General features: G+C 54.8%; 1 protein-coding gene across 1 annotated transcript in view; it reads right to left on the reverse strand.

Moving 5' to 3' along the window:
* Positions 1-1,206: 1,206 nt before the first annotated feature.
* The window catches only part of CD5 (CD5 molecule), a 28,830-nt gene continuing 16,455 nt past the window's right edge, over positions 1,207-13,581 (reverse strand). The window contains exons 3-11 of the mRNA XM_050756928.1: positions 11,220-11,525; positions 10,723-10,785; positions 10,117-10,470; positions 7,819-8,112; positions 6,343-6,468; positions 5,429-5,482; positions 4,231-4,350; positions 3,540-3,630; positions 1,207-2,778 (exon numbers count right to left, since the gene is read on the reverse strand). Coding sequence (XP_050612885.1) covers positions 3,542-3,630; positions 4,231-4,350; positions 5,429-5,482; positions 6,343-6,468; positions 7,819-8,112; positions 10,117-10,470; positions 10,723-10,785; positions 11,220-11,525 — 1,406 coding nt within the window. The 3' untranslated portion in view covers positions 1,207-2,778; positions 3,540-3,541. The remainder of the gene's footprint in view (positions 2,779-3,539; positions 3,631-4,230; positions 4,351-5,428; positions 5,483-6,342; positions 6,469-7,818; positions 8,113-10,116; positions 10,471-10,722; positions 10,786-11,219; positions 11,526-13,581) is intronic.

The raw sequence follows: 13,581 nt of genomic DNA on the forward strand, positions 1-13,581 counted from the left end.
CGTGTCCCGCCCTGTGCTTTTTGCCTCCCGCTCTCCCTGGCCACCTCACCTCAGAGGGCAGCACACACACGCGCTCCTCGCGCCTCCCTCCCTGCATCCCTGGGAGATCACTGGCTGCCTTTCACCAGACTACAGTGGGCCTCCCGCTGCAGGGGGACAGACCCTAAGCATCAAATTTAGAGTCTCTAGATTCCTAGCTTAGGACACTGCTCTGCTGGATGTGGTGAGGCCATATGAATGTCACGTCCTTACAGCTCTCTTCTTCTCCGTACTCCCAGGTCCCTGGGTGCATGATAACTTTTTTTTTTTCTTTTTGAGAGAATCTCATGTGGCTCCCAGGCTGGAGTATACTGGTGCCATCTTGGCTCACTGCAACCTCCACCTCCCAGGTTCAAGCGATTCTCCTGCCTCAGCCTCTTGAGTAGCTGGGATTACAGGTGTGTGCCACCATGCCTGGCTAATTATTTGTATATTAAAAAAAAAAAAAAAAAGCCTGTTGCCCAGGCTGGAGTGCAATGGCAAGATCATGGCTCACTTGCAGCCTCACTCCTGGCCTCAGGTGATCCTCCTGCACCAGCCTCCTGAATAACGGATTACAGGCATGTGCCACCATGCTCAGTGAATTGAAAACTTTCTTTTTGGGAGAGATGGGGTCTCACTTTGTTGCCTAGGCTGGTCTGGAACTCCTGGCTTCAAGCAATCCTTCTACATTGGCCTCCCAAAGTGCTGGGATTACAGGCATGAGCCACCATGTCCGGCCACGTGACAATGTGAAAGCTAGACTTGTTGCTTGGTCCTTGGTATCCTTGACCTAATGTGCTAGAATCAGGGGTTGCACACCCAAACACTTATTGGCCAGGTCCCATGATTTAGCCAGGAACATAATTTACTTTGGGGAATGGGCAGTGTTTGAGAGACACATAGGTGAGTGGAAGGGGTGCCCCTGTTCTAGCAGGTTGCTGGGATGCAGGAATGGGAAGGTTGTCCAGGTCACGGAAGTGCGTCCTCCACAGCCGGGGGAAATGGACACCAGCCTCCTGAGCACTGGCTGGGGGAGCAGTGGGTTGCCTTTTCTAGCCAAGGCAGGAACTCAACAGCGACACCTTGAAGACTAAAATGCTTCTATTCCATCGCATCACCAAACATCTTTTTGAAATGCATCACCTAAGTCAGCCACCCCTTGAAAAACAGTTTTCTAAAGACTCATTTCTCCTCAACTAAACTCTTTATTTTTGGTTTGGTTTTTAAGTAGGCCATGGTTGCTTTGAGGCCACTGTATGGTGGCCAAACTATAGATGAAAGAGCTTTTATTAAAAAAGGCACTGATGGGAGACACTGCCTGCCCCAGATCCTTTGCCCTCCCTAAGAGCAGCCTCTCAGTTCCCTTTTGAGGAGCCCCCTCACCTCCACCAGATGTGGGAAGAGAAATGGGGTTCCTGTTTCTGGATTCCCAGCATGGTCAGGGGAAGATTTATGACCTGGGCTTGGCCACGGGGGCTCTCAGAAGGCAAGGCCTGGTTGGAAGGTGTTGGTGGTGGGTGGAAAGCTGAGCAGATTCTGGGATTACCACACCTCATGTCCTAGTAACTTCCCTTTGCTCTTCCAGACTTAGATTCTGTGGCTTGGACCATTGATGCCTATGCTCTCAGAAGATAATAGCATCAAATGGTGTGGAGAAAGGCCCCGTCCTCAAGATGTGTTCCCACATTGCTTCACCTTCTTAGGGAGCCGCCACAGTGAGCTCTGCATGGCCTCTCCCTTGATCAGACCCGAGGCTCCTGGGTGGACCTCCCCTTCTCACTTGTAGTTAAGGAAGCCAAGGTCCCACTGGATTAGGTGTATGTCCAAGATCTCCAAGTACTAGAGGAGTCTGTTTTAGTCAAGGGAGTTATTTAAACCAAAGGGAACATGACCAGCCTCATCTCTGACTCTTGGGTTAGAAGATGAACTGTGATGGGCTGATGCTACCTCAGCTTGGGACGTTTAATTGCTGGGTGAAGCAAAAAACCAAGTTGGTTAAGGTTTACTAGGCATCCCTTTGCGCAGGGCCCTGGCTGGCACTCGTGCCCTGTGGGCTTGACAGCTGGTGGTCCCTGCTCTCTGGAGAGGAAGGTGTCTTTGGATGAGGGGGTTGGGGAGGGGAGTGATAAGACAGAGAGAGTGGGGTGAGGCTGTGGGTCAGCGGTCACCCTGGCTGGCAGCTGCGGTGAACGCGCTGAGCTGTCTTTGTGCTCAGGTGAGCAGCCTCTGACCACCATGGCTGCAGAGGTCCCCGGGAGTCCTCTTCTTGTGCCTCCCCTGAGGGATCCGCAGGGGTGGAGGCTGCACAGAAGAGGCCGGAGCGCTTGAGTTGTCAGGAAGGAGGAAAAGCACTACTTACAAAGAACTATTCAAAATGCACTCGCCCAGCTGTGAGCTTCCTTGTCACTGCTTACCAGGGACAGAGTCTGAGAAGAAAGCCGATTTCACTCAGGTGCCGCTCCCCAGCGGGCAGGGAAAGGGGGCCCCCTTCGGACACCCCTGAGTCTCTAGTTGGAAGGCTGCTTGTTTTGGGGCTCTGCCCGCCACAGCTTCCACGCATGGAGGGGCGGCCGAGCTGTCATGCAGCAGTGTAAGCTGGCCTGCCACTCGGAGCAGCAGCGCCTGTCTGGAAGGCTCCTGGCCTCTGTCCATGTTCTGGCCGGGGTAGAAATAGGGACATCATTTCACATGAAGAGCGGACAGTTTTCTCAGGACAAGCAGGTCTGGCTCTTGGCATTTTGCTCCTGGATCCCAGTTCTGTGGGGTGAGAAGGAAACGTGTTAGAGGAAGACGCTGCAGAGGTGATGCAGGGAGGTGGGGGACAGGACCCATGCTTTGGGCTCCATCTTGGGGATGGCTGCTGTCCTGAGCCGGGGGCTCCTTCTCCCCGCTGGCAGGTTGGCAGCTCTGGAGGGGTGTGGTTCCATCACGGAGCTCGTAGGGACTCTGCCTGTGTGGCCTTCCGCATGGAGTTAAGAGTTGATTGTTAAGGTCCATGATTCCTCTGCTCTAGTTGTCAGACCAGCTCGTATAACCTAAACAGCTGACATTTGTCTTTCCCTTTACAACAATCAAGATGCTGGGGGTCCCTGGGCCGGGCGCGGTGGCTCAAGCCTGTAATCCCAGCACTTTGGGAGGCTGAGACGGGCGGATCACGAGGTCAGGAGATCGAGACCATCCTGGCTAACCCGGTGAAACCCCATCTCTACTAAAAAATACAAAAAACTAGCCGGGCGAGGTGGCGGCACCTGTAGTCCCAGCTACTCGGGAGGCTGAGGCAGGAGAATGGCGTGAACCCGGGAGGCGGAGCTTGCAGTGAGCCAAGATCCGGCCACTGCACTCCAGTCTGGGCGACAGAGCAAGACGCCGTCTCAAAAAAAAAAAAAAAAAAGATGCTGGGGGTCCCCTATTCATGTATGGGCAGGGCGGGACCAAGGGGAGGCACTGAGTGGCTGCTGATCACCCCCAGGACTGTGGGGGACCCCGGGGTGCTGGGGTCAGGCTGGAGACAGGCTCACCGTTACAGCCGCTGAGCCCCGTGCAGGTCGTAGTCACTGTCGGAGGAGTTGTCAGGCTGTGTGGATGAGCGATGCAGGGCCCCTTCCAGAGCTGGGGAAAGAAAGGACGCTGTTTGCAGAGGGTTTGTGACTCCACAGAGCCCCTTGGGTCCTAGAGCCGCTGCCCACAGCGGGTTGGAAGATCACAGCGGCTTTATGAGCCGGTGACAGCCCGGTATCTGTTTTGATCAAATCAGCCAAACGTTCACTAATGATGCTGAACTCCAGGCTCCCTGGGGCTTCATTGGTAACGGCCAGTCAGGAAGCCTTTAGTGCAGCGCTCCTGCAGCCCACTTAATGGCTCTCTTCTGGCCCGGGGGAATCCAAGGGGCCTCATTTACCATCCAGGCCCCTCAAGGCCCTGCAGCGAAACAGGCCCATTAGGTCACAGCAAGGCTGGGGTTGATGGCTTTCTGAGTGCATTCTTCTCTCCAAATGAGTAGTTCATGGTCTCAAACAGGACAGCTGGGGCCTGTAAAGACTACATCCCTTCCGCAGCCCTGCTGCATCCTGCGACGTGTGATCCCCCTGCGCCCTGGGGTCTCCCTTCTCTCTTTGGGCCATCACCCCACCTTCAAGGGCATCACGTGACCTGCCTTGGCGGCCTGCTCCAGCCCTGCCTGCGTGCCTGGGAGCACCCACTGGAGCTTACCTGGATAAGCTGACAGGCGGGAGTTCCTGGGAGGTTGGCTGTATTCGTTATCCACATGGGAGGCTGTGGGGTTCTCAACATGGGACCGGACGGTCGCTGTGTGGTTGCGATGGAAGGACACTGGGCAGATGGTAGGAGACAGTGTCATTAGACTTGTGGCTGTGTCCTCTGCCTCCTTCCCCAGCAGGTGCCCAGAACGTTAACCTCCTATTCCCATGATGTTAGCAGGGAGAGGGCAAAGGCACTCACAGCCCCTTCAATGCATCCCCCTCTCCTCTCTTCCCAGGAGGTTCGTGCTAGCAGGATCAGCAGCAGACTTTGAGAGCAGGTTTGGGAACCCAGCAATCTGACTGGCGGGGTGGGGCGTTCCATGAGTCAGTCATCAAGCATTTGCCAAGCAGGAGACTGGAGCACAGATGACAGGACAGATATGCTCCCTGCCCTCCAGGAACCGAGGGTCTGTGTGTTATTAAGCAAGCCTGGGCAACACAGAGCCTTCTGGAAGGATTTGGCCCTGGACTTAGGAAGGAGGAAGAAGGTGGAATGGGAGGCAGGAAGAGCACCATGTCTCCATCCATTAGGGTGTCTCTGGCTGTGGCTGGAAGGAGGGAGGATGAAGACCAGGGATGGTGTTGGGCTGGCTGCACCAAAATGTCCTCATACTGGCCCTGTAAGTTGTTCCATGATAAAAATAGCTTGGACAGCCCTTCTTAATGGATCCTTGCTTTGGAGATGGGCAATACAAAGATGCCCATTAAGGTTCTGATAAGTCCTGACATAGCCATGCTTAGCTGTGCCTAACTCATGGTTTTCCAGATCTGTTGATCAGGGAGGCCTCTTTTGTGAGTGCCGCCTGTTAACATCCACTGGCCACTGTGTTGGGGAATACTGCTGGAGGAGGCGAACGCTGTTGGGGACCCTAGAGATGAGGCGAGGCACAGAAAGGATACCATGAGATGTTTCTCCACTCTGAGGCTTCAGTGGTAGAAACCGCTCAGCCATCTGCCCATCAAGAAGCCTCCACCCTCCCTGGTGTGGGGACGTCTGTTGGCCACAGTCACATGTCAGACAAGCACCGTGGAGATCAGAGGCTTCAAGCAGCCACAGGCTCCATCTGTGGTCAGCAGAGAGCCTCAACTCTGCCTCCATGGTCCCTGTCCAGCACCTGAGGGAGGCTCCTGCCTGCGGGGACACTTACTGTTCTGGTTCATTCCCGTTGGGCCAATCCACTGGCGCTGCTTCTTCTGGCGGACTGGGCAAGAGACAGGAAAGCGCATCAGAGTGGTGGGGGAAGGTGGGGGTGGGGGAAGGTGGGGGTGGGGGAAGGTGGGGGTGGGGGCAGGGCAGGGCCTGGGAGGGAGATGGTGGCAGCAGGTGCAGCTGAGGGCAGGGCTGCTGGGCTCTGCCCCCCGGAGTCTCTCGTCAACCTCGGTTTCCTAACTTGCTGGGGAAGGGAATTGGAGCCATCATATGCCAAAAGAGAGGCCAAGGATGCTGTAGAGGTGGCTGGCTCCCCAGGAGAAAAGACCACAGGCGTTTAGAACTAGACCTGGGCAGGCACTAGGACCCAATACTCCCCTGCTGGGCCTTCCGTTCCCAATCTCTCCCCTCTCATTTCTTTGTCTGAATAATTTCCTCTTAAGTTCTGCGAGGCAAGGAGAACAACCCGCCGCGTTCACAAGGTGTGCGATCGCCCATTTGGTAGATGAAGAAACTGAGGGTCGGAGAGAGGAAGTGTCCCAATCAGCATCCCGGGCAGTGGTAAGTGGTGGGGCTAGGCCTGGGATGTGTGTCTCCTGCCATCAGAGGCCGTGCTGAACACCCTCTGGGCCTGCCACAGCCTCGGGAATGGCCGCACCCCTGGCCTGGAGTGGGTCTCAGCTGGGCGCCAGAGATGGACACATGGGCAATTGCAATTTTGTTTACTTTCTGTTTCTGTTACTTGGGGCAGAAAATGGCTAATGGGCAGGAGAAGGGAAGGCTGGGGGGCGAAGCAGAGGTGCCCCGCATGCCCAGCTCTCTGGAGGCACAACTCCTCCTCTGGGAGACTCCAGGGCAGCCCCTCCAGTCTCTGCACATGGAAATGGAGCCACTCAGGGCCACGACACCTACATTTCTTCACCAGCTTCTTGTAGGCAAGGGGGCCGCACACGACCAGCAGCACCCCCAGGAGCACCAGGGCCAGGATGATGCTTGCCACGGTGCCTGCGGCTGGGCCTGCTGGATTTGGATCCTGGCCTGGGGAAGCAGGAAGAGTTAGGTCAGTCCCAGCCCTGGGGGAGAAAAACTGTGGGAGGGAAGCTGCTGGCTGCCTGGCTTCCACCAGTCACCCTTGCTCATCCGAGAAATCATCAGCATGCACGGAAGGCAATGATCTATTTGACTGTCCCTCCATCCATCTCTAGAACTCCCTGCTACCCACTCACCCACCCACCATTTATCATCTAACAGTTGATCATCTAGCTATCATTTGCCGCACTTGTTATAAGTTATTTAATTTTCTACCGTTTGCCAGTTGTTAGTGATCACCTTGCCATCATATACCATCATAAAGCAACATATGATCTTATACCAATAGCCAGCTGGGCCTCTATTCTTTTTTTTTTTTTGAGACGGAGCCTCGCTCTGTTGCCCAGGCTGGAGCACAGTGGCACAATCTCGGCTCACTGCAAGCTCCGCCTCCCGGGTTTACGCCATTCTCCTGCCTCAGCTTCCTGAGTAGCTGGGACTACAGGCACCCGCCACCACGCCCGGCTAATTTTTTGTATTTTTAGTAGAGATGGGGTTTCACCGTGTTAGCCAGGATGGTCTTGATCTCCTGACCTCGTGATCCACCCACCTCAGCCTCCCAAAGTGCTGGGATTACGGGCGTGAGCCACTGCGCCCGGCCGGGCCTCTATTCTTGATCCATCCATCCATCTGTCCATTCATCCTTCTGTTCATCCATCCATCCATCCAACCGTCCATCCATCCATATGTCCATTCATCCTTCTGTTCATCCATCCATCCATCCATCCATCCAACCATCCATCCACCCACCCACTGATCCATCCATCCACCCACCCACCCACCAATCCATCCATCCATCCATCCATCCATCCATCCATCCATCCATCCAACCATCCATCCACCCACCCACTGATCCATCCATCCACCCACCCACCCACCAATCCATCCATCCATCCATCCATCCATCCATCCATCCATCCATCCATCCATCCATCCATTTCTCTCTTTTACTTGCCATTTAGTTACCATTCATGTAGCAAATATGTGCTATCTACCATTTGATTTTCTGGCTTCCACCTTGCAAAAGTAGAAGGTAGAAAGAGAAGTTCTGTGACTCATCAGCTGCCTGACAGTGATCTCTGCCTGTTGCTTGCCCTGTCTCCTGTTATTGTTCATGCCCATTGCTGTCTGAGTACTCTTACTCCCTGGCCCTCCAATTTCCCTCTCTCCATCCTTTCTGGGTCTCTGGGACTCTCTGTCTAGCTCCCCAGGGCTGCCCTTTAGAGACATGCACCCTGACCGGGTCCTAGAGGTAAAGTTGTAACTGCTTCCACCCACTGTGGGCTGTGGCCAACTCACATGTGACAAACACCTTCTTGCAGTAGGACTTTCTCTCTGTAAGTTCGTGGCACTGTGACAGCTTCTGATGGGGACAGGAGAGCCCCCGGGATGTTGGGTCACCAGCGTCCAGCGCTTGATAGGAGTTGAAGCTGCCACACTGCTGCTCCCGGCATACCTCCTCCCATCGCAGAGAGCTCTTGGCTGAAGAGCTGTCGCACAGGGCTGCCCACTGAGCCCCCTGGCGCACCTCCACGGTGCCTTCACAGATGCTGCTGCCCCCTACCAGACGGCTCTGCACCTTGGGCTGGAAACCTGAGAGGGGAAGCAATGGGAAAGGAGGGTGCAAATGTGGCCCTGAGCCTTTGTGCTGCTTCCTGGGGCCCCATGCCACTGGCAAATCGGGGCCCTGGCTAGGGGAAGGCACTGTGTGGGACCACCAGAAGAGGCAGCCTTCCTTTCTGCCCTTCCCTTCTTCTGGTACCCTCTGTGGCTCTTCCCCTGACCCAGCGCTGTCTCTGGTGCCTCTGGGCAGCTGCCAGCACCATCCTGAGACACAGCAGCGTAGGCGCTTTCTGCTAGGAACCTGTTGGCAGCCACCAGCAGGGAGTCGGCCCCATGCCAGGTGGAGGTAAGAGAAGAGCGTGGGAAATAGGCTCCACCTGGGTCCGCTTCCCACTTGGAAACATCCTGTCATTCTCCCGCTGCACTCTGGGAAGAAGAAGGACTTTTCAGAAGAGGTAAACTGAGGCCCAGGGGTTGGAAAGACCTACTGCCCTGAGTCCTGGCAGTTCACAGTTGGGACAGATCCTGCTGCCCAGGCACTGAACGCTGAGGGCCAGGCTTTCAGCAAGGGGGGCCTGGCTCAACAGAGGCACGCATTTATTTCTGCCTGCCGAGGTGGGGCCTGGGAGTCCGTAGCTGAGGCCCACACACGCTCAGTTTAGAGAGAGTTGGGATCTCACCAGCTTTGGCCAGTTTCCATAGCAACATCCACCTTCAAAGCCCTAGTAAATCTATTTAGAAGAAGCTTCAAAGGTAAGAACCCTGGGTATGGTTTTACAGGTTGTAGCCTGCAGGAAGGATAGTAGCTGAGGGGCGGGTGGGAGTGTGAGCCAGCCCCTGCTTCCCTCATCAGGCCAAGAGACCCCTGGGAGCTGCTTGTGCTGGGGGAGGGGCAGCATTTTACTAATTTACACCAGGTACTCAGCGTGCTGGCAGGACAGCCAGGTGGCCCCGAGCAGTGATTCCTAGATTTGTGCACGTAAATCACTGAGGACCTTGCTGAAAAGTGGATTCTGATTCGGAAGGTCTGGGCTGGGGCCTGAGCACCTGCATCTCTAACCGGCTGCTGCTGGTCCAGGACCACATGGAGTCACCAAGGCTGAGACAACAGGCTCTAGAGTGACCCTGCTTGAACAGAAATCCCAGCAAGTGCTCCATAGTACTGGGCAAGAGGTTTAGCCTCTCTAAACCTCAGCCTCCTCACTGTAAAGAGGGGTGATAATAATAACACCTGCCTCCTAAGGCCATGTGGAAAATTTAGAAGGCCCAGGAACGGTCCCTGCACGAAGTAAGCTCTCGGTAAGTACAATCCAGACTTTACTGAGAACACTTCTGACCATAGGAACCCGCTACTTCCGGAGGGAGGCGTGCTGCGAGGATTCTCCCTTCATTTCAGCTGCGGTTTCTTCCCTTTAGTTATCTTCATTGATCCTGGTTTGGGCCACTGGGGTCTCACAGACTCAGGCTCACCTGCCTCCTCCCCTCAACCACACAGCGGCATCATTCTCTTTATTTTGTCAGCGCGTGGCGCAGGACCCTCTGCAGAGCCCTCCTGGGGGCTCTCTGTTTCTCTCTTTGCCTGCTGTGCTCTTACCTCCGGGCCTCAGGGCCCTCCCACCTCTCACCATTGCTGCAACGTCAGCCCTTGGGATTTACAAACGCCCCTCCTGCAAGGCCCACCCCTCCAAGTGCCCCATCTTTGGCACACGCCACAATTCCTACCTAGACATTTTTTTCTCCCCTGAACCCACGAAAAGACCTTGCCTCCTCCTGGAAGTCCTGCCGACTCCCCTTCCCCATGTGGCAGCTGAGCCAGTGGTTCCTTTGGGCTTGGGGTGTGTAGCTTTGCAGAGATTACCCAGGCGTTGAGTGTGGATGCATCCTCCCCACCCCAACCCTTCTTGCCTCTTAGAGGCCAAGACCAGGCCTCCACTTCCCTTGTATTCTCCATAGTGCCCCGTTGCTGCACATATGTTCCCTGACCTTCTGGGATGCAGCAGAAGGTGTCATGGGGCTTGGCCAGGTCTCACTTACCTGAGCAGAGGAGGGCAAGAACTTGGCCACTGTTGCGGGGCTTGATTTTCCGGAAGCAATGCTCCAGGGAGGTACAGCTCGAGTTCCGGATCGTCCATTGGATTGGCAAGGGCTGGTGTTCCCGCAGCTCCCCTGGGTCTTGGGCTGTGGCTGCCTCGGTCTCTGGCAGATGCTTCAAGAAGGAGCCACACTGGAGGCTGCTGCAGAGAAAGTTCTCCAGGACCTGGGTCTTGTCCTGGGCCTTGTCCTGGGCCTCATAGCTGATGGTACCCCCCAGGCTGCCGCTGTAGAACTCCACCACGCCGGCACAGTGCCGGCCTGCAGCCTGTGCCACCAGCTGCAGCCTGGGAGGAGCTGGGAGAAGAGAGAGCGGGAGGGGGAGACAGCTGAGCGCCGAGGGCTCCTGGGCACTCCTTGCTGTTTGGCCCCAACTTGTGGACAGCTGCTGACCAACACTTGGCCTTGGGAGGTGGTGGGGTCCCAAATATTACGTAGAACAACCAATACTAAACATTTCCACTTTATCGGAAATTCAAATGTAACTGGGCGTCCTGGGTTTTTATTTGCTAGCTCTGACTCCCTGCGGGGGGTTCAGAATCCTCTTACCTGTGGGCTCTGGAGTTGTGGTGGGCGGGGGCCTTGTGGGTGGAGGTGTTGTCGTCTGGGGCTCTGCAATGAGACAGTCTGGTGAGGGAGGAATGGGTGGTGTGGGGAGGGCCGGGGGCAGCTGGCAACCTTGAGAGGACTAGGAGTTCCTGGCATGAACGCCGCTTGGTACACCAGGTCTGCTTGACCCACACGTTGTCTGTAAGCCTCCTGAGAGGCGGGAAGTACCACCCCACTTCACAGATGGAAGAATAGAGGTTCAGAGGCGCCGATGAAGTCAGTGATTGGCAGATCTAGGTCCTCCATTGCCATCCTACAGATGGGTGCTGGCCCCTTCCAGTCTCCCTCCTGGGTATGTGTCTTGGGGAGTGGTTATAAACTGGGGTCCCCCGACCCCTTCCACCAGCCTGCTCAGACCCTAGATCACAGGCCTTGGGCGGTCTCCTTGGGGCTGGCGCCCAGGCCCAGGGTGCCCATGTGGCTGGCTAGTTACCCACCTAAGCAGGTCAGGCCCAGAGGGCGACACACATCTCTTCCGCTGTGGCTGCAGTTGGAGAAGGAGCCCAGGCGTCCGTAGCAGGTGATTTGGCTCTGATGTCTGTCGGTGATAAGGAAGGGACCAAGGCTTAAGGGCACCCCACAGTTCAGTCGCTGGCAGACTTTTGACGCTTGATTGGGGTCCTCCCACTGGTTGGAGCTCCGGCCCCAGCTCTGGCTGCAAACCATGTGCCATCCGTACTTGATGTAGACCTCCAGCTGGCCCTGGCACCTCGAGTTGGAACGGGTGAGCCTTGTCTGGAAATCTGGGGGTCAGAAAAGTGTGGTGGGGGTCAGGCTGGGAGGGGTTCCCCACTGGAACCCCTCACTACCCTCTCCCTACCAGGCCCCACGCCCAGTCAAGCTCCCTCCTGACCCGTGGGCTGCCTGCCTCACCCCCTGTGAGCTTCATCCCTTCTGGGGCACTGCAGGGGCTTCCCAGAGGGCCCTGACCCAGGAGGGTGGGGCTCCAGATTTCAGAGCCAGAAGGGAGCTCAGATAAATGGGCAAGGTGTTCTTGGCACCCCCTGTCCAGCAGGATGGCCCCTGTCCTAGAAATTCTGTCTCAAGGGGTCTGAGATTGGGGCTGGTGTCTGCTTTTTAAACGATCTTTAGAAATTAATTTTAGGCCAGGTGTGGTGGCTCATGCCTGTAATCCCAGCACTTTGGGAGGCTGAGGCAGGCAGACCACCTGAGGTCAGGAGTTCGAGACCAGCCTGGCCAACATGGTGAAACAGTGTCTCTACTAAAAAAAGAAAAAATACCAAAAATTAGCTGGGTGTTGTGGCAGGCGCCTGTAATCCCAGCTACTCGGGAGGCTGAGGCAGGAGAATCGCTTGAACCAGGGAGGCAGAGGTTGCAGTGAGCCAAGATCGTGCCACTGCACTCCAACCTGGGTGACAGAGCAAGATTCCATCTAAAAAAAAATTAATTTTATTGAGGTAAATTTATACAGTGAAATGCACTTATTTTAAGGGTACTGTTCAATGGAATTTGACAAATGTATTCATGCATATAACCACCACCATAATCTAGATATGGAACATTTCCATCATCTAGAAAGTTCCCTAAGGCCCCTTTATAGTTAATTTCCCTGAATCTAGCCTCAGGCAAACACTGATCTGCTTTCTGTCACAAAAGATGAGTTTTGCCTGCGCTACAATGTCATAGACATGGACTCATACAGCAGATGTTTCATTTTGTTTGGTTTGGCTATTTTTGCTTAGCACGTATTTGAGATTTAGCTATGTCGTTGGGCGCATGAGTAGTTCATTCCTTTTTATTGCCGAATAACAGTTCACTACATGCACATGCCACATTTGTTTTCCATTCACCATTTGATTTGTTTCCGGGTTTTGCCTACTACAAACAAAGTTGCTGTGAACATTCACGTACGGGTCTTTGTGTGGGCGTTTCCATTTCTCTTGGGTAAATACCTAGGAGTGGAATTGCTGGGTCATGGGCAGACATGTGGCTTGTGTGATTTTAATCGAACTCCATGAGGGGAAAAATATACATGTGTGTGCAGTGTGTGTGTCTGTGTGGTGTGGTGTGTGTGGAGTGTGTGTGGTAGGTATGTGTGTGTGGTGTGTGTGGTGTGGTGTGTGTGCGGTGTGTGTGTGTGGTGTGGTGTGTGTGGAGTGTGTGTGGTAGGTATGTGTGTGTGGTGTGTGTGGTGTGCTGTGTGTGGTGTGTGTGGTGTGTGGTGTGTGTAGTGTGTGTGGTGTGTGTGCGGTGTGTGTGTCTGTGTGGTGTGGTGTGTGTGGAGTGTGTGTGGTAGGTATGTGTGTGTGTGTGTGTGGTGTGTGTGTGGTGTGTGGTGTGTGGTGTGTGGTGTGTGTGGTGTGGGGTATGTGTGATGTGTGTGTGGGGTGTGTGTGGGGTGTGTGTTGTGTGTAGTGCATGTGTGTGTGTGGTGTGTGTGGTGTGTGTAGTGTGTGTGTGTGTGTGTGTGTGGGTGTGTGTGTGTGGTGTGGGGTGTGTGTGTGTGGTATGTGTGTGGGGTGTGTGGTGTATGTGGTGTGCGGTGTGTGTGGTGTGTGCGTGTGGTGTGGTATAGTGTATGTGATGTGTGTGTGTGTGTGGTGTGTAGTGTGGTTATATTTATGTGGGGTGTGTGTGGTGTGTGTGGTATGGTTGTGTGTATGTTGGGTGCGTGTGTGGTGTTTGTGTGGTGTGTGTGTGGTGTTTGTGTGGTTGTGTGTATGTGTGTGTGTGTGTGTGTGTGTGTGTGTGTGTGGTTGTGTGTATGTGGGGTGTGTAGTGTGTGTGTATGGTTGTATGTGGGGTGTGCGTGGTATGTATGTGTGTGGTATGGTTGTG

This window comes from Macaca thibetana, chromosome 14 (assembly GCF_024542745.1).
Source record: "Macaca thibetana thibetana isolate TM-01 chromosome 14, ASM2454274v1, whole genome shotgun sequence".
In the NCBI taxonomy this organism is placed as follows: domain Eukaryota; kingdom Metazoa; phylum Chordata; class Mammalia; order Primates; family Cercopithecidae; genus Macaca; species Macaca thibetana.